At 37.7% G+C, this 21,481-nt stretch overlaps 1 protein-coding gene across 4 annotated transcripts in view; it reads left to right on the plus strand.

Annotated features, from left to right (window-relative positions):
- Positions 1–21,481, plus strand: part of PHF14 (PHD finger protein 14) — a 290,125-nt gene that overhangs the window by 211,409 nt on the left and 57,235 nt on the right. For 2 of the 4 annotated variants that reach the window (XM_019533897.1, XM_019533887.1), the window contains exon 18: positions 16,001–16,114. The exons of the other annotated variants lie outside the window; for them this stretch is intronic. In XM_019533897.1, coding sequence (XP_019389442.1) covers positions 16,001–16,114 — 114 coding nt within the window. The remainder of the gene's footprint in view (positions 1–16,000; positions 16,115–21,481) is intronic. 4 annotated transcript variants of the gene reach the window in all.

The raw sequence follows: 21,481 nt of genomic DNA on the forward strand, positions 1-21,481 counted from the left end.
AATGACTTTCATTTAAGTTATTAGGAAAATGTTACATTAAGTAAGCATATGACTTAACCTGAATGCTCCAGCCCAGCAGATATACTGGTTATCCTGATGAGTAGTTTGGAATGAAAGAATCGCAAGTTGTAAAATACTTGCAGAAGAAATGCCTCTTTTATTAAAATATAACTTTAAATATTTTTTAAAGATTATTGGCAACAAACTTTACATGTGATGTATGAAAAATGTGTGAATGTTTTCTGTGTTCCTTTATACAGGAGTCCAAGATCCCATTTCTCATGATTTCTGTGTTCTGTCTGCACATAATCTGTGTATCTCACTGTTTTGTCCACTTGCTTGTGCTGTAACCTTGTTGTAAGTACATAGTGAGTGGATTGCATTGAATCTCCAGTATGTTTCAGGAAATGGTGGCAACTAAGGAGATTTACATTAATCGGCACACATTTTTGCAAAATAATTACCTTTATGATTCTTTTCACGGTGTCTCTAATGGAGACTATCTGGGCAGATTTGATATAATTTATTTAGGCATATATGCTCCAGAGAAATGCTGGTACTAATCATTATTTTGGAAAATGTGAACCTTGCTTGTCCTCCAGTCATAATGACTAAGTAGGTTTTAATTTTCTGTAACTGTGCATGGTATGGTATCTTTATTGTGCAGTATATCAAACAATATTTGGAACCACTCATGCCCCCAAATGAAGACACAGCAATTCTGGTTTACAGTGGAGGAGGTGACTGCGGGAGGAAGGTACACCAGAGTGTTGTGCAGGCCCCATGCCAAGCATAAATTGGAGGCAGGCTTGGAGGTTATGTAACAAGGATCATGATTATGGCAATCTTAAAGCTGCCCCAAACACTGCAGAGACGGGAGAGATCCTCCTGATTAGTAGCTACCTTAGCGTTATGCTCCCCATTTGGTAATACCGACAGTAGTTTTTGTTTAACACTGAGCCAGTTTTGTTCCAGTTAAGGCTACCATAATTGTATAGCTTTAGAACAAGGGCATACAATGTAAGATATAGTAGGCTGCATATAATATAAAAACCTAATTTTAATGCAAGCTACAGAAAATAGTGCACCAGGGTTTGCATGGCTTTGTTCTATAAGGACATGAGCCTACAGGATCAAAAGAGAACGACATAGGCATAAAGATATTTTTGTTTCACTAAATATATCTGTTGTTTCATTTTTGTTTTAGTACAAGAAGTTTTGGTCCCTTGACATGGACATGCAAAACAGAGTCAGGATTTTTGTTTTGAATTGCTTCTCACATTGGAACTAGTTCATTGTCCATTGAAGTCGATTGAAAGGCTTCCAATAACATTGTTGGACAATGGATCACATCTTTTATCATGAAATTGATTTTGTTCCCTGAAAAAGCTTTTTATGAGTAGTGAATATTGCTGTTGTAATGGCATCTTGAGATCCTCATCAGGATCATGGCCCCCTTATGCTGGAGCTAATACAGAAGTAGGTTATCCCACACCTGCCTATTGTGAAGTTTATGCACCTTCACCTGAAGAATCTGATGCTAACCAATGTAAGATTTTAGGATACTTAACTAAGGCTTGCCTCATCTGATCCACTGTGGCATTTTGTAAAATAGAAAAAATGATAAGATTCTATTTTATTAGATTTATATGCTGCCTCCCCCCACCAAAAAAAAAAAAAAGCTCAGGATGATTTAAGCAGAATAAAATAGCAACAGAATAAATATTAAAATAAGAGTATACAACACAACAACATTCTCAAGTAAAAGACTCCCAAATTTAAAAGCAGTCTATCCTATTATGGTCCTCTGCCTCTGACCAAGGACAGTATTTCCCTACTTCCCAACTAACTTTGCTTCCCAATACCTCCATAAAAGATAACATTTGGGAAGGAGGCAGTTTTGTGCTCCATAGTTTGTAAAGGACTTGAAGAAGTTACAGGGGGTCCAGAGGTGGATGACAAAAATGATAAAAGAGATGGAAGGCAAGTCATACAAGGAAAGGTTCGAGGAAATACATTTGCAGCTTGAGGAAAAGGTGTTTAAGGAGAGACATGATAGCGGTCCTCAAATATCTGAAAGGGTATCAGAAAGAAGAGGGAAGAAACACCTTTTCTCCCCTTCTGCAGAGGGCAGAATGTGGAGAGATGCCTTTTAAGTTCAAGAAAGTAGGTTTAGACTGGATATCAAGAAAAACTTCTTCATTGTTTGAACAGTGAGGCAATGGCATAGACTGCCTAAGAAAGCTGTGGACTGTCCATTATTGGAGGTGTTCAACAAAAGGTTGGACCACTATGCCTATGCTCAACTATGGATATTTCTCAGGCTTTGGGGCTTTGCTGGTTGCCACGTCGTGCTGGGAAAGGTTTTTTTCCCTCTCCTGTTGCTACATGGGTTGCTGGCTGCAACCAAGGCTAAGGTTTTTGACTGGGGTGTGCCAGTGCTCTTAAACCTAGAGGTTTTTATAGAGGGCCCTGCTCCTCTGCTTGGGGTCAAACTGATCACCATATCTGAGGTCAGGAAGGAATTTTATCCCATGGTCATATTAGTATGAACCTTGAAGGTTTGTGCCTTCCTCTGCAGGGGGGGAATCCCTCTTTCTTCAGTGTTTTAAGTGTATTTTAAAAGCCCTTGCAGCTGGAGGATATTAGCCACCATTGTCCCCCTGCCTTACTTGTGGTAGATTAGGGTGTTATGTATTGTGCTTGCGTCAGGGTTGACTGTGTAATTTTACAAATGGGTTAGACTGTGGATTTGTATTAGAAGGAGGATCATCCATAGCAAAATCATCCATCAGGAGGTTGGATTAGATAACCTCTGAAGGTCCCTTTCCCTACCTTTTGATGATTCTATGAGAGAAGCAGCTAGGATGGAAAAAGTCAAGAATAAAATTGAAAGTGAAATTCCACATAGGGATATGTTGAAGAAGTATATATTGCACATCACTTTACAGTGTGCTCTTTATACTACCCAGTAGCCATACTTTATGCATGCAGTATGAAAGCAGTAGAATTGTATGTGGTATCCCAGAAGTCTTGTTTTCTGTGCACCATGCAGTGGCAAGTTCTATAATATAACCAGGAGTCCTTGAGCTTAACAGATGCATCAATTAACATCCTCCTCCTAAATTTTACAGCTATAATTTTAAGAGCCAGTCAGTAAAATATTTAAACAGTAATTTTTTGACTCTGTGTACATATAAGTGCTGAAAAAGAGAGGATTATCTCCTAAATGTAATGTAGCACAAGAAAGGCGAGTGTACAGGACCCTCAAGGAAAGAGAATAAGTTAAAACACTTCCAATAAATTTAACTTTATAATTCTATATATCACTTTCAGTGCTTTTAATTAATGAAGACTGAGAAATTGCCAGACCTTTTAGAGCAGTCTTTAAAGCAGAAGCACTGGTTTTGACCTTTCAGTTCCTGTGGGCTCAGCAAAAGATTGCTGATTAATGTCACATCTTAAACTGTGTCAGCTGAGCTGTTCATTTCCTGTTTTAATAAACAGCCCCATTTCTAATGCAGCAGAATTTGACGTGAAATATTCTTTATGTTTTCGATAGCCACTCAGTATTTATAATAGTGTCTGTATTAGTAGTTCAAAGCTTAGTAGATTCTAAACATAAATGTGTTTAAACATTTTACTGTTTGGTTTTAATGGCCAAATCAGGATACCTGCTGTCAAGTCACTATGTTGTTTGAAACTTATTGTAGGATACCCAACACACATACTTTGACAGAATCAAGTGTTAAAGATGCAAGGCATATAAGAAATTTTTAAAAATCCTTTTTCAGGAAGCTTATTTAGTATTTTAAGTAATCATAAATATTAATATTTTAATGCCGTAATTTATTGTAATAATCAGATAGGGTAAGATCTATGAGGCAGGGGATCAATTTCAGTCTCATGTGGCAGAATACTCCTCTGAATGGGAGACAATAAAGAAATATGACCTGAACTGAATAAAATTGAGATACACAAGTAATTAATAAAGCATGGAGTCTATTAGAAATAAGGTAGACTTCTGTAAATGTTTATATTCTCTGGGAGAGAGAGATATACGTATGGGAGAGACAGATGTACAAAATTTTAAAATTCAAGGTAAGAATTATATTCAATGTGTAAACAATTTGATGATTAATGAAGTACATTGCAGTAATATTGGAGAGTTAAACTTGCTGGAAATTTTCTATCCGTCCCTTCCCTAGCTAAGAATCTTTTCCTCTACAGATAGGACTGTCCTGCAAGAGATTTGATGTATTAGTGTCAGGACTTGCAATATATATTTAAATACTTGTTACAGTAGATTAATTAATGAAAACATCACAATTTAGAATTGTCACCACAGCTGTCACCATCATCTTTGTTCAACTCACAACTGATCCATATTGTCCTTGGAGTTGAAATAAATACAGGATGATCTGCTTGCCATTTCATTATATCATGCAAAAAATGAACAATGGACACTGACAGGCTTTCTAATGGATTGGTAAACTAGTTGGCCAAGTTCATGAAACCCTTACATTTAACTTCAAAGGCACTTCTCTGTGATAAACACAACAACTGTTCAGTTCCAAAATACAGGAATGTTTCAAGTATGCATGGGAAGAACCAAATTTATTTAGGCAAAAATCAGAATGGCATCTGGTTAGCAGAGTCCTGGGTTAAGCCACCTTTGTAATTCTGTATTGATCAATGCATTTCTTGATGGCAGACATTAACTTGTTTCTGCATAACTGTTTCTTTTAGCTTAGCACATGCTCTAATTGAGTTTAAAATATTGGATACTTTTGAAAAGGGAGGGAAAAAAGAAAAGAAAGAAGAATAGAAATGGTAGGGAATGAAAACAGGGTGCACAGAGACTTCACCCTGAATAGGAGGAGAATGAAAGGACTGTGCCATGTTGAAGGCGAGTAGTATAAGCAGAATACAAACAAGCACCCTGACATAAAAGTCAGGGGCACACAACCCTTGCCAGAATATGGGGCATGCAAAACCCTAGGGGACAGGGACATTGGAAAGAGAACATGTACATCCTCTGGGGAAAAATAGGATATATTCAGAGAGCAAAGGGAAAATAGAGAGGGGGGACAGTGGTAGAGGGCTCATGGCATGGAGGCTATATATGGCAGTGAAAGAGGAGGCTCTGCTGTATGAGGTAAACTTAGGCTATGGAAATAACAATGTGTATAGTCTTTTACTTTCTTTTGTTCAAATTGATGCATCAAATAGGGGAATATTCCAGTTATTTTATTTGTGATCTATGCCCTTGAACAGTTTAGTGCTGCTTTTGGTGGTCTCCCATTTTAATACCACCGTTTTGGGGGTTTCTGGTGCTTAAATAGCTAGAATCATTGCTCATGAGGATACAAGAAACTAAATAAATGTTATATATTAAACGATATGAGAAATAATAATAAAATCCCACCATGCTGACTCTGCCTCGAGAATAAAGTTAGATGGTGCAATGTAAAGCTTTGTTTCAACATCTGACAGACATGCTTTGCGTTCTAATACATAATGTCTGAAGACTGTGCTTGAAAGAGTGCCTTTTCCAAGCCACTTCCTATTTGTAGCAGAATAGAGCAGCTGATTTTTAGAGCAAAAACCTCCTCGGGGACTCAATTCAACAGTGCAAATTAAGCATTAAGCAAATATAGTATTGCACCTGCCAACTTCTTATCAACCAAACAGTAAACCAGATTGCTCAGAAATTGTGTGGATTTACAGTTTAAAATGATAAGTGGTAGGAAGTTTGCTTTATGGGGTCCAGTTCTGATGTCCCGCATATTTGTATGCATGCTAGTTTAAAAGAGTTATAAGTATAAATCTTTGGGCTCAACTATCCTTACATTTTTCTTGCAGTTCATGTATGTTTTCAAGGGGATACAAATACAATCTTTGGATGATACTTCTGTACTCAGGGCTGGAATAGATAGCCTTAGAATCTTGCACACAACTACCCAGAAAACTTGAAATTAGATTAATTCAAACCCCAAAAAGCAGCTATAATTCTCACTTAGCTAATGAAACAGTTACAGCTGCACTTCTCCCCTGCACTGTTAATAACTCCCTGGTGACTTTGCACATTTGCTATTTAGGGGGGGAAATTAAATATGAAATCATAAGGGCCAGATGTTGCTCTGTAGGAGTATTGGAGTCAAAGATGTATGCAGAATACATGTAGCACAATAGGCACCACACTTGCTGTGCCTTGCTGAAGACCTTCCTGATGCACACCTGAGGTTTTTCTGCAGTATTTAATGTCTATAGGAGAAGGGATCGGAGAGAGTAAAGGTGAAACTGCATGCTTCTCATTCAGCATCAGTAAATAGTGTGTATAGTGTTTTGAATACCTGATAAACGCTTAGTAAACTTAAAATATCAAAAATAAAAACATCTAGACAAAAACATAATTCATTTTTCCTTCTTTACATGCTATTTTTCCTTGTAGCAGCAGACATATAAAAATGTAAAGAGTAAAATCATACATCAGATGAAGAAAGAGCTGTATTCCACTATAAAAATAGTACTGTGGAAGCATCTCTCCATTACTCTAATACTGCAACTGCTTCAGTGCACAATACATCTGCCAGAGAAAGAGAGGTTCTAGCACAAAGCAGTGGCAGCTATCTGCCTTTTTCCTTGTGAGTGAAGAAAAAGGAGTTTTGACTTTCTTGTCAAAATCCTGCAAATGAACAGTAGGAAGGGCACCACACACCTTTGCTGGGTTATACTGAGCCAATAAAAATATGATTAATATGAAAATAAAAAACATATCCTTTTTTTTTCCTTTCCATGATTTCACACTTAGCCTATGAGGCTCTTGCATTGGTCATATGCGATATAGCATTTACCCATTTAGAAAGCAGCAAATAGAATAATTTTACACCCTCACTTACTACTGCAAACAGCATTCCTGCAGGCAAAGCAATATTGGGCTTCAATAGCTGTACAGTATGAAAGTTAGGTTGATGAGAGCACTAATGCTTGAAAAACTTTCATTTTTTACTCTGTGCAAAATGTCTTACCCAGTGACAACATTGGTGAGCACCATTTCACCAGGACTTTATGTTCTTAGGTTAGTGATGCTTCCCTTTCACCTTTTTTTCCATTTGTATTAGCACCCAGAGATCCTATTCAACTCACATTGGTGAACTCTGTTGTGCTTGTGTCTCTACAAGTGCATAGAGTTACTCAGTTCCAGCCTTTAACAGAATACAAGGAATGCAAAAGATGCTGACAGTTAAAAAAAAAAGCAATGTAATCTAAAAGCTGAAGCTAAATATTTTGTGTATCTTGCTAGTTTGAGGGGTGGAAGAGTTAAACATGTGTTTATATATTTATTATAGTTAGCTTGAAGGGCTCTTTGGGGATTCTTCAGGGATTCATATAAAGAATAGCTAGAGAGGGAAATGAAGAAATCAATGCCTGGGCTGCCTAGAAGGGCAGGCAGGGCCTGGTCAGGGGCTGTATGCTATTGTTGTTAGTGTGTGGGATCTGGGCTGTTGCCGGGAGGAGGGAGGGGTTGCTTACTGGCCCACAGCAGCTCCCCAGAACTGCCTATATGACATGTAGGTAAAAATAATTGCCCGCCACTGCCATAGTACATACGCCACATGTGGCACTGGCAGCCTCTGTATGTAGCATGAAACAGATCAGGGACAGGACAGACCACACACTTGCATATAGGGCAGGAAGCAGAAAGCAGAGCAGCAGATCAGGCAGGAGAAGGGGAACCAAGTGACACTCAGGCTGCTGCAAGGTTCATCGATGGCATGCCTGCTGAAACGGTTAGTCCCCACTCAGCTTAACTCGCATGCAAACTATAGATGCCCTGTTTTCACTAGTAATTACTATGTAGTAGCCAGTATAGTAAGAACAGGCTTATTATTCTAATTAAGATGTTCCCTATTAAGGGAAGAGAGCAAGGAAGTGCTGGAACAAATTTACACAAGAGGTTTTGGCATTTAAATTGGTATGAAGAAACTAGTAACAAAGTGCCAAAATAAGATGCAAAGATGTAATCTAAAAGTGTTTTAAATACATGTTTTCTGACTGCAATGTGGAAGTTCTCTTCCCATAATTCTGCTGCCTGAAGAGTCGAGCTTCATGTTTTCAAAGGGCTTTTTCCTTCCATTACTCTGAAGAGGAGCAACTGTTTTCTCCTTTGCTGTTGTTAAAAGTCTTTGTTAGTAACTTTGCTTCCCAATTCATTACTGCAGTCATGTTTTCCAAGCCTGGTATAGGAGATAAACCCTTTGCAAATGAAGACAGCATCCATTTTCCTTGCACCTCAGGCCACACAGAATTGATTGGGGTAATAAAATGACAGCACCTTGTAATATACTGACGGCTCTTTAATTTGAAAACTAGTTCCAGCCTGATTCAAAGCTTGTTTAAAGCTAATTTATGGCTTGCGTAATTTTCAGCTGGACCAAGGTAAAGGATGATGTATGAAAACTGATACGAAGTTAGTGTAATATATTCAAACCTGTCGTACTAAACTTGGGAACTGTGGGGTTTTTTGTTTGTTTGTTCTCATTTGTTTGTTTTTTAAGTAGCAGTACTAGGAAAATAATTTGCTTCACATAAATATCATTGTTTAAATTTCTCATCATCTTGTCTCAGATGTTACTTCATATGCTTTCTGTATATCTAAACAATGTAGCATATGTGTTCATTTATATTATGCTTTGAACAGTCTTCATTTTTTTGTTAAAATTAAAGGGCGTCTGCAACTTCGTTGTACAGCTAAACAGCTGCTGTGACTTAGACTGGGAGACGGTTATGGTATGTTTTCAAGTCATATTTGAAGTTGTCAGTTTTTTTAAATAAAATCTGTTTTGTTGTCCAGGGAAGAAAATTTTAGGTGCTCTATTTCAATTTTGTGTGTGCGCACACATGCCTACTCATAAAAAATGTATACACCTAAGTTATATGAAGTAAAATTTGGGGGCTTTTAAAACTTCTTTTTAACATTCATGAGCATATAGATGTATATATATGAAAGAAGTTTTACAAAATTCTGTACTCACGAATTTTAGAAATTATTTTGGAAAAAAATAGCTCCCAGATTTGGCCTACAACACTATTATGAAACAAGGAATGTTCTCTTTGATTGTATCTATTTTTTCCTCCTTAAATCTGTCACTTTTAGATGGTCCACCCACAATTCACATGTATTTTAGAAATCTGTTATTTCTGCATGCAATTCAAATGTATGTATGCACAGTAGAGAAGAAAATTAAAAGGAGCCATGTTGAAATGAACGCTGTCACATTAGAAAGCTAACATAAAATTGTGCCAAATATGAGAAATCTATGGGCTGTAATGACCTAATATTTTAATTTTTTCTGAGGGTTTTATATTAGAGGTTAAATAAAATAACCAAAAATGATTGACTCTTATCCAAAAACCATATAAGTATTTATCGACACTTTACACAAGAATCTTTGGCCAATTTTGGCCAGCTGTTGGTTTGTATTTTTCAAGGATTGAAATTGAAAGTTGTTTCATATTGCATCTTCTGTGTGACTGCCTATGGAAATTTGCTTTCAGTAGTCTTAATTTCAGCTACTGTCCTGTTAGTATTATTTTAATTTTCATGAGCACTACAGTCACATAAAAGCCCTAGAATGGAAAGTGGGACCATCATAGAAAATTAGGTTTGGCAGCAAGTCATCTAGTTCAGTGGTTCTCAACCTTTTTTGTACCAGGACCCATTTGTAAACATTGATGGCCAGTCCTGACCTAGTAAATAATTTAAGCAGCTAGCCTTATGTCAGCCTGCAAGGCAAAACCTATGGCTTCCCACATTTTTCTCCTTTAAAAGAGAAAATCAGTGATTCTTCTGTGGTTTTTCTGTGATTGTTCACAACCCTTTCATATATTCTTGCACCACACATGTTGAGAAATGCTGATCTAGTTCAATCTCCTGCTCTCTGGGTAGCTTGTTCCAATGCTTTACTACCTTCCTAGTGAGGAAGTTCTTCCTCATATCTAACCTAAACTTCCGTTGCTGCAACTTGAGACCATTGCCCCCTGTTCTGTTATCTAGCACTGGTGAGAACAGTCTACCTCAGCGGTTCTGAAGTGGGGGTACATGTTCCCCCAGAGGGCATGTGAGATATGTTTCATACATTTCTAACACATGGCAAAGGGCCTAAAAAATTCATTTCCCATTGAAAGGGGGTACATGGAGTCTCACTCTGAGACCAAGGGATACATCTACTGAAAAAGGTTCAGAGCTGCTGATCTAGCTCTATCCTCATTGTAGCCACCCTTCAAGAAGCTGAAGGCTGCTATTAAATCTCCTCTCAATCTTCTCTTCTCCAGACTAAATAAGCCCAGTTCCCTCAGCCTCTCCTCACAAGTCGTGTGTCCAGCCCCCTAAACATTTTCATTGTCCTCTGCTGGACTCTCTCCAGTTTGTCCACCTCCTTTCCACAGTGGGGAGACCCAAACCTGGACACAGCACTCCAGATGTGGCCTCACTAATAGAGGGGAAGAATCACTTCCCTCAGTCTGCTGCCAACACTCCTACTAATCTAACCCAGCATGCTGTTAGCCTTCATCGCAACAAGGACACACTTTTGGTTCATATCCAGCTCATTGTCCATTGTAACCCCCAGGTCCTTTACTTCAGAGCTGCTGCTTAGCTGGTCAGTCCCCAGTCTGTACCCATGCATGGGTTTGTTCCTTCCTAAGTGTAGGCCTTTACACTTTTTCTTACTTCATGAGATTTCTTTTGGTTAATCCTCCAATTTGTCTAAGTATCTGTGAACCCTAGCCCTACCCACTAGTGTATCTACTACTCCCCCCAGCTTGATGTCATCTGCAGACTTGCTGAGGGTGCTTTCCATCCCATCTTCCAGATCGTTGGTAGTAATCTTCTGTACGTGTACATTGAATGGTCCCCTGTATATCAAAGAGAGCAGTCGCACCAATCTTGTTGTCTGGGGAGGCTTGTAGCAAGGTCAGATTATTGCAGTAGTTCTGTATTTTTAACTTGGGCACTGTTAATATTACCCCTTGTTTGTTTTCAAAGTGAAATTACCAAGTAGCCACAAATTGTGTACATGTGGCATTCACATTCCTGTAAAAGTGACTATTTTTTCAGTAAACTGGAAGCTCTGCTTCTTTAACAGTGATTTCTCCTTATAATTTATTCATTAATTTAATAAATACTGTGGTCCATTAGGAAGATATATTATGGCTTCAGAATGCAGATATATGGCCCTCCATATGTTGGTCAGAAAATTAAATGGTACTTAATGAAACAAGAAGGCTTAAACAACAAAATGGGTATGTATAAAATAATTTGCATGATAAAGGCTTGCAAATAGTTGTACAGTTCTGGGGGAGGGGGTGTTTTTGTTTGTTTTTCTACCCTTCAAAGGATACAGATGAAAACTACCTTGGTACCATCTAAAAATTAGCAAGTTAGTTTCCCTGCAGCTTTAGAACCCTGGAATTCATCCCCTGCAGGGCTGAGGGACAAGTACCTTTATAAGAGGTTCTTATATTGCTATAAACTCTTAATAATCCCTCTTGGCAAACAGTGGACAAACACAATAGGAATTTAGAAAAATGAAGGTTTCTTGTGTTAGAGTTTAACTGACAAGGCTGTCTCAGCTACAAGTTATGTCTCTACTATAGATAGTGTGATGAAAAGAAGTAACTAGGGCCTGTCTGCCTAAGAGAGGAAAATAACTTTTATATGCATATTTTCTGAATGTATCTAACATTAGTTAGCTTGTGCAGAGGATGGGCCTGTATGTGTCCATCTCATTTCCATGCAAGTCAAAAGAAGTTCATTAACTAAAGTTGATACAGGAAGGGGTCCCAGTTGAAATGCAGGGGTTTTTTAGAGGTTTGTTGTGGAGGTTACCTGACGGACATTCATGCACTACATACAGGACAATCATGTGCTTTAACTTCTCACTCACAATAACTACAGTCTAGTTAAGAGTTTTATTGCTGGCTCTGTATTTAGTCTTCATGATACTGGAGCTTTTGGAAAGAGAAGTTTTGCAAAATTAATCTGGAGTATTGTGGCTATCAAAAGTAAGAAAAGGAGATAAGAAATTTCGTGATAGAAATTCTGCATTTTGCCATCTTTTCAATAGAAGGGTTTTTTTAAGGTCAAATAGTTATGATTCTGATACAACACTTTCAGATTTATTTTCACACTTGGGCTTTGGCAACCATGAGGCGTATCACCCCAAAATTCGGACTAGAGCTATTGCTTAGTCCTATTGTAGCTTAACACTGGTGAGAAGCCCTGATGAAAGGTTTCTGCACCTTTTGACATTTTTACTATTGTGTCAGGTAAACATTAACAGGAGCAGTAATCCCACATGATAATTTGCATTATATATGAGTAAACCAGCTAACCTAAAGGAGTCAGCATGAGCACAGTATGAACTGCTACATTCTGGCATCATAGGACAGTCGGGATTTTGTGACAGAATTGTAGGAATTTCTGTCACTCTTACGTGACTGTTTCTTGTCCCTATCTCTTTCCACTAGTCAGGGAAGTTATTCTGTTGTGCTACGGAAGCAAGAAAAGAAAAACAAACTGTGCTGTAGATACTTATCTTTTTAGTTTGTTCATTTTTAGAGTATTTTGGCTATGCTGCTACTGAAACTCCTCAAGCAGTTGAGTGCAGTAGGTAGAGATAACACTGCTTTTATGTGAATCACAAAAATCCTTGAACTGGAAGGGCTTCTGTCACGGTATTGTAATTATTAAACTCAGAGGCCTGCATTCTTTACGTGAATTCAACAGACATATTAAATTATTTTATCTTCCAATCCCAAAGAAATCCTTCAGGCTGTCCAACCACATAACATGTCTTCTATTCATTCCTTCTCACCTAATTATTCATTGGTCCTCCTTAGGCTTCCCCATGGTGCAGTGTGCTGGTCTTGTTACTCTAACCAGGGCACTAAAATCAATTTGAAATTAACTGATGTAAACTTACCAAAATAGTACTAAATTCAGTTTTTCTTTTGTCTTCCGTTTGCTAGCAATAAGGATCTGAATAGTGTTACCCAACTATTTGAAGAGAAACAAAAGGAACAACAACAAAGGAAATGATCCTTAGAGTAGTTGCAACATATAAATGGCCCAATTGGAAGCATAACAATGGAACAGTTATGAACAAAAATATGGATGGAATTCAGAGCCTCAGACCCTTTACTCTTTGTCTTTTGAATAAATAGGCAAAAGCAAACATATAAATAGCAAACACTTTATTTTATAAACCTAAAACTTGAATTTTTTTTGAGGTCATTATATTAGAGAAACTTAATAACAAGCTTTTCAGCTTGGAAGTTTCCAAGAGTACACTGTTTGATTTCCTTGACTCTAGAGAAAAGGAAAGTGATACATCAAAAACATGTATTCTGCATTCTGTATAAAAACATCTAAAATAACTTTTGTAATGAGCATTACAACAAGTTTGCGGTAGGGTTAGCACAGATTAACAGATTGGTTCCATATTGTCAAACACTGAAGTGTAGTTATCAAGCCCACAATAATCGAGAAGTGTTATTTGTATGCCTTTAATTTTGGGCCATCTATTGTAATTTTGACCAAGCTAATATAAACAACTCCAGTGAAGGATCAACATAAAGTAATTTAGAACGTAAAATACAAACTGCCTAAGAGTTACGCCCCTCATGTGATATTATTTTGCTGTAGTGTTAGACCTGCCAACAGATTCAGGAAAAGCTTTACCCAGATTCTAGACTAGCTGATTGTACAATGAGCCACAAAATAGATTTACATCTATTTGCATACCATAAATTATATTGTAAAGAAAACTGTTGAATTGATTGTACATTTGAAAGCATTAATTGAAAATGAAAGGGAGAATGAAATGGGCAAAATTCTGTTTTTAAGTATCCCTGAGTTTGCAAGTATGCATTGAACCATATGTGAACCTCGTATAATTTAGTAAAGTTACAAAGAACCTAAGTTCATCTATAGGGAGTGCCATACTGGGTCAGTATCCTGTCTCAGTGGTAGAAGTGGATGCTATAGAGGGAGAGCATTAAATTGGATCTCTCTAGGGTGACCTATCCACTGTTCCCTGACATCTACCTTTTACTGGGTTAGAGGTGCCAGAAGAAACATTTCCAACTCCAGTTGTTTTCAATGGAGTGAATTTTATAGTAGGATTTGTTTGTTTGTTTGTTTGTTTTGCTGTGAAGTGGCATGCAGGACAAATTTAACATGTATGCTGAGAGTATGTAGCAGGGAAAAGTACCAAACAAAACTGTGAGGCATGGAGAAGATGGGTCAAGCCCGTTATATTTTACACTTACCTAGTAATACTGTTCTTGCTACAGTACTTTCTTCTCCTAAGTTTTAAATTAATTTGCATGTATAAAATAGTTTAAATCCGTCCAAATGATACTGTTTTGTCACAAAACATCAGTTTAAGACTAACCCTAACCCTATGTGCAGCTCTAGCTCTCACTGTGAATCGCCTTGCATCTGAATTTGTGCTAAATACCAATGATATTTTGACACACAAAGTTGACCCATAAAATTGGGTTGTATTCTTTCTTTAATATTATTTGCTGACTTAAATACTTACTACTAGTAGTATATTAATCTGTGTTTAATGTCTAATGTAATTGATTTTAAAATAATAGAAGAACATAGATTGCTAGCAGTAAATTTTCTGTATATATAAGGCTCCAAATATATGGCATACATATACTTTACATGAAGTTCTGTATCTTCTGGTATCTTCCCCCACATTCCTAATCCACAGAATAACTGTTACTTATTTGTGTTTCCAAGGGGTAGTTACAAGATAGAAGACACCAGAGTTGAGGATAACCTTCAGAGAATATGTAAATATCCTAGATGTGAGAGTATATGATACTAACAGGTACAAAGAACATGTGTGATAATATTAGGGCAGTCACGTAAATAAGATGTGAGACGAGAATATTAGCTGTCAGTTCTTACAAAGGAAGCTAGAAGTCAGGGTTCTGACAAATACTAAAGTCTTGAACAGACAGCAAACAGGCATGTAACCAACATCAAATGAACCGCCCCCCTCTCATTCTCACCCCCATCCCACTTCACTTCATATACAAAGATGTCTTTTATAGGTCCCTCCATTTCTGGAAAAGCTTTACAGTCCTAGGCCTATTTTATTTTTTTTTAATTATGATTATTCCTTGGGTAGACTTTCCTCCAGAAGATTAACCACTAGGGCAATTTAACCTGCCATCCAATTTTATTTTTTTTACTTTTACAAAAAAAGCACTAAGATCATTTCTGTCATTTTCCAATGCACCATTTGGAAATACATTTGGATGTACATTCTCTGCTAAGCAGAAATACCTGTCAGATTTTGTTTGCTGCCTTATAATTATTGAAGCCTAACCGTTAAAGTAATACCGAGCTTATTATCCCCAGGTCTCAGATCTTAGAATCATCAAATCATAGAAAATGGGGGTTGGCTGGGACCTCAGGAGGTTATCTAGTCCAGCCCCCTGCCCAAAGCAGGGCCAGCCCCAACTAAATCATCCCAGCCAAAGCTTTGTCTAGCTGGGTCTTAAAAACCTTCAAAGATGGAGATTTTGAAACCTCTCTGTTCACTCACAGCTGGTTGCAGCATTGTGCCCTTACTTATTCATATTTGAAGAAAGTTCTTTTCCCTTTGCTAAATTTGGAAACTAAGGCATAATACTTAGCGCTTGTAGGGTACTTTACATTTTCAAATACTACGTAAAAATTTATTGATTCTCACAATACCACTGTGAGGAGAGTATGCAGTTATCCCCAAATTGAAGGTGGAAAAATTGAAACAGAGGTTATGTGGCTTGCCCAGGACAAAAATTTTTTTTTTTGAACTGTGGAGTTCTTGGCTGTTGTGCCTGTGCTTATACCACGGTCCCCCGAAGTCTATTTGATGGAGTACCGCTGCAATACACTGCTGAGGGGTCTATTTGTCTCTGTTGCCCTCAGGATTCCGAACCGTCAAATGAGGTGGTAGCAGAGGCCCCAGGTAAAGTGGTACCCTCTACCTCAAGAAGTAGCTCTGAAGAGCTGGTATCGGTGGCACAGAAACATCCAGAAGAGGTAGGACCTTCTGTGTCTATTTTATTCCAAACGTAACTGTTGAGAATTTAGATTTGCCGCAATTTTTCACTCCTGGTCTTGTTTTAGCTACAAAAAAACTTTATTAAAAATAGAGTGCAGACCAGCCCTTCTACAACAATCCCGTTGCAATTTCTAGGGCCTCAAGTATCACTGCCTAGAGCTAAGGCTGTTTGCTCTGCTGTCATTAGTTGAGAATCTCATAGTAAGTGGCTGGAATTTCCAGTAATCTTAGAAAATATTTGTGTTCATTCCTTCTAATACATCCATAACAAGAGCTTATTCAGGCTGTGAAACAGTTAAATCCTATAGAACTAAAATTATTAGAAAGTTGTGTTTATTTATTTATTTTAGGGGGGGGGTTTCTTTGTTTTAGGCCTTTTGGTGTAAGGCTATTGCCAAAATTCTTAGATTTTGACTACATTGGCCATGATTTCAAAGAACTTCCCTCTCATTTTTAAAGAAAGCTACCAGGAAACGGAATTTAAATGTATCTAGCTACTGCAGATGCCTTCATTTGAGCACCAGGAGTTACTTACCTGGTCTAATCATACGGCCAAATTCCACGTTGCTATGACAAAAATTTGGTTCCCTGTTCCTAAAAGTCCATTCAGTATTGGCTACTACATTATTAATCAAATGCCACTGTTTGTGTTTCCCTATAATAGAAAAAAATGTTGGAAGAATTCTTTTAAAATGTCATGATTGCATGACTGACAATTTATACTTCTCCTGTCTCTTGATATGAGAATGTATTTGCATGATAAAAATATAAGTGTTAAAAATGTCATAAAAGAAGACTGAGCTAAACCCACCATACTGCTAAGAGGTCAGCATCCAATTTCATCCAGTAAGTTTCAGGTCATGAGTTTATTCCAAAGTAAAGCTTAAGATGCATTCTGTTAACCCATGAAACGTACCTATTTCATAGCTAAGGGGTGGTTAGCTGTGTTAGTCTGAAGCCAGGCAGAAGGTAGGACAGAGAGGTACCTTAAAGACTAATTGGTTCACAGGGGCGTAGGAGAGAGAGAAACCTGTAAAATCAAAACCTCTTTCATATTGTGGAAGCATCTTTTCAGGGGACAATCCTCTCCCCCAACCCCAAGAGTCAAAATGTCTGCTTAGAACAGGAATTGTTGGTTTCTGAGAAATAGCCCTGATACTTCTACTTCACTCTCCCCTGGCTTATGCCAATTTTATATATTCTTCTTTTTATGACAGACCTATCAGAAAATGTTTCTAGATGAATTGGACATTATATTAAAACCTATCTAGTCCTTTTTGACAGTTCCTCTAATTTCAGTTCTATTCATAGAAAAGGACATTAACTCTTTGCTGTTAAAAATATTCTTTATTAACTTCTAGAATTTCCTCTCTCCTCTGATTCTATATCTTGTTTCTATATCTAGTGAGAAAGGATAGAGTCCTCTCCATAGGCAGGTCAAAAATATTACAAAATAATGCAGATTAGTACTAATAACAATTCAATACATCTTGAATGCAAGAAGGAGATTCTTGGAAAGAAGGGAATTTGAATGACTAAGAATTTGCCCTCAAGAAAGTCTGTTAAAGTAGTTTTTGAAGGAATAACACTTTCTCCAAAAATGGTGACTAGTGTAGATAAGAATAGAGAGTTCTATGTCTGGATTTACGTGGGATATTTGATGTAGGACCCTTCACTGTAAGAAGAGGACCAATAGTATTTTTCCAAATTTATAGATGGTACCAGTATATTGGCAAATCACTATGATGAGGAATTAGGTTAAGCTACACATGGATGGCCAATGTTTTAACTTCTTAAATTCTCCTTTCAGTCAATTTTCAAACTGCAGCCCTATGCTTTTACTCGGTCTGTGTGTAAAATTAAACCAGCTAACACTTGGATTGACCTGTATTAGTTTACTAATAACTAGTTAATACCATAATTTGTATCCCATGTGAATTTGTTGTTGATGAGAGAGCCATTGTTCAGAAATGCATATAACAATGAAAGCTGAAGGAATGCAGAAGTTAAATGGGTAGTAGAGTGAAAGACTCGAAACTGCAAAGCATTCTAAAAGGAAGTCTGAATGAAATCAGTGGTGAAAACAGATTTCAGTTTTGGCTACAGAAGACCAGTTCATAGTGAAGATGCTTTGAAATATCCTAATAACTACATATTAGTGACCATAAACTAAAATTTTACCCTGACAGTGATGTTTCTTTATCTAAGATACATGGATACAAATGTAATGCTCTTGGGAGTTGTCTGAAGTTTGCCACTTTTTTTTCTGTTGATGATATTTGTGGGTTTTTTGGCCAGTCATCGTAGGTCATTCTGTTTGGCTTTGTTCTTGCTAATATAAGTAGCATATAATAAGAAATAAATTTGTAGCTTTCACTTCTCTCTGTGTGTATGAAAATTTCATCCTAGATGAATGGGAGGATCAGAGGGACTCTCCCTGTCACCACAGCCTTCTCTCTTTAACCTGGTTTAAGGGAGGTTAATACCAGGTTTAATAACTGGTTTCAAATTAGATTATAATCTGTATGTCATAGGACCATCTCTACCTATGTGACTACTGCACATGGAGTATAGAGAGCTCTGAATTTTGTTTCGGGATTTAGACACATAATTAGAATAAAATCTTTTATTTGGTGTTTTTGCCTGGTTGTCATAGGTCATGAAAGACCGGAGGAAGTGTTATAGATTAGTGTAGATGAGTTATAGAAACCCAGCAGGTGAAGAAAAATAATTGTATCATATTTTAAGATAGAAGGAAATTTGAAACTTTATTGAGCAACTATGCATTCCTTATTTAAACAAAATGATAAATGATTGTACTGGTATACCATGTCACTCTCAAAATCCACGTTAAACTCATTTTTTTCTTCTTATAATGGGGATTTTCTAGGGTGATGATTGTACAAGTTTCTATTAGAACACCACCATATTAGGCTATGTAGGCACATCTACACAAGACATTTACTGCAGAGCTGACTAATTAACTCCACAGTAAGATGGCAGCACCTACATGTGCAGTGATATTAGGGGTGTGCGAAATGCGCTGTATTTGATTCGGATTAAGCCCGAATCAGGGACGGTGATTAAATTTGTTGATTTGGATCACTGTCCCCAATTCAATTCGGCCAAATCCAAATCTGAAGATTCGATGCTGATTCAGAGAATTAGCAATCCAGCCATAGATACAGCTTTAAATATTTTTTCTATGTACCTCAAAGTACCAGGGATGGGTCATGAATGCTGTGATGATGGGGCAGATGGAGCATTCCACAGTTGTGCGGGGGGGGGGGTCCCCACATGCCTGGCAGCAGACCCAAAGTGGACTGGGGGCCCCAACATGCTCCCCAGTGGCTCTGGAAGTGCTTCTGGTCCACTTCTGGGTCTGCTGCTGAGCGTGCTGGGGAGCCCCCCGCACTCCCATTGGACACTCTCTCTACCCCACCATCTCGGCGTTCGCGAGCCACCTGGTACCTTGCAATATGTAGAAAAAACATTTAAAGCTGTGTCTATGTCCAAGTTGTCGAATCTCTCCAGATTGATTCAGAGAGTTCCGATTCGATTCAGAGAGATTAATGGGTCTCCTGATTTGATTCAGATTCAGAGATTTGGCCACCAAATTGGGCTGACTCTCCACCAAATCAAATCAGGGACCAAAGCTTCGCACAGCCCTATTGTTTACTCCGCTGCAGCACACGTGTAGACACTGACGGGGCAGGCTGGGCACAAGGGTGCTTCAGTGAAGAGGCTGCCCCACGCTGAAGCACCCTTGTACCCCATGTGTAAACATGCCCCATGTTTGCTGACTATGAACTTGGAACTGAACTGCATGAGCCGCATGTGGTGAAATTTCCCCTCAAGTCTGCATGACAGTTTTCTTATTTTTATTTTAACAATTATAGATCAGTTGCTTTTGAGTGAAAAGAAAGTAAGGAAATACTTTTCCTATTATCAGAAATAATTGTGACTACCCCACAGTCCAGTGGCTGTGGTTTGACTGGCAAAATTTTGTATGGGAATAGTCTTTTGGAGCAATATGGCCTCTTTTTAGGCTTTGTTTTAAGAATTATTCTGTTGAAGTAGCTGAGGGTTGAAAAAGGTTTTGTTTTGGAAATAACCTGCACAGGGTGCTTACAGAGGTGGGGGGGGAAAACAGCACATGTGCTGCGACAGGCACAGCACATGCGTCAGTTTGACACAGCTCTCCCATCACCTACATAGCTTGTATGTTTCAGCAGGGCTTTTTGGCACTTTTGTCTATAACAGCAGCACATCTCAGAAAAGCCATATTAAACATTGTATTCTTTAAATAAAAGTAAGGTAGAAATGCACATTATTTTTACCAACTTTTCATATCAAGTTAATCATGTTTTACTAGTGTGGGCCCACAAGCTTTTCCTCTTGCATGAATGTTTTACAAGTTCTTTATTTATGCATAAAAATAATATATATTAGCTCATAACTTTTAATTCTGATGAAAAAGTATGTTTTTGAGCCTTTAGGTAAACTATAAATGATGACATTGTAGCGGTCAAGTTTGAAAATTCTTTAACTCTGTTTTGCTTTCTAAGTACAGTGGTAAAACTACCAAAGCTGTGCAAAATATCAAGATACTGAGCTAAGAAGAGCTTAAAATAGGTATCCATTAATCTGTTTCTGAATTATTAGGCGTTTACTGCTTGCGGCGTATCTGGATAAAGTGCAGACTTTTTTCTATCAGCTGTAGTATAGTGTTCTGCTTTTTGGGGAAAAATGTGTCTTGTACTTAAGTCAACTGCTATTCATCATAAGTACTCTACGGGCAGCTTAAAAGGATTGTGGATATTGGCAAGCATCTTGCTAGGCATTCAAATCAATGCATTAGTTTTTAAAAGGACTAATGGAGCCTTCTGTATTATTTCAAATGTGAGCAAAGGGAATGTCCCTTCATTTTTGTGACCATAATTGGCAGCTGACATTTTCTTTTGCTTTTCAATACTCTTCACTCTATATTCTTTAAATAAAACATTGTTTTGCAAATCTTCCTGCCTCTTTTGAGATTCAGTAAGACTGAAAAATGTGTATTAAAAGTGCCTTCTAACAAGGCAAACCCATAAACATAATCAGCAGAGTCTCCATTCTAATCTTACTGTATTGTAAAGAACAGGGGCTTTTGCTTTTAAAAAAAGTATAACGTGCCATATTCATGAACAAATTGAAGCAAAACGATTCTGTGACTAAGACTATAGCAATGCCCTCCCAGTGCTTTCTTCATCCATAACTATTAAATAACTAGATTACCTTGATAAACATATACCAATCTGAAGGTAATTTAGGGCTGGGTAGAATAAACAATGGTGATGGTCAAA

This window comes from Crocodylus porosus, unplaced genomic scaffold (assembly GCF_001723895.1).
Source record: "Crocodylus porosus isolate Cpor-Errol unplaced genomic scaffold, CroPor_comp1, whole genome shotgun sequence".
NCBI lineage: Eukaryota > Metazoa > Chordata > Crocodylia > Crocodylidae > Crocodylus > Crocodylus porosus.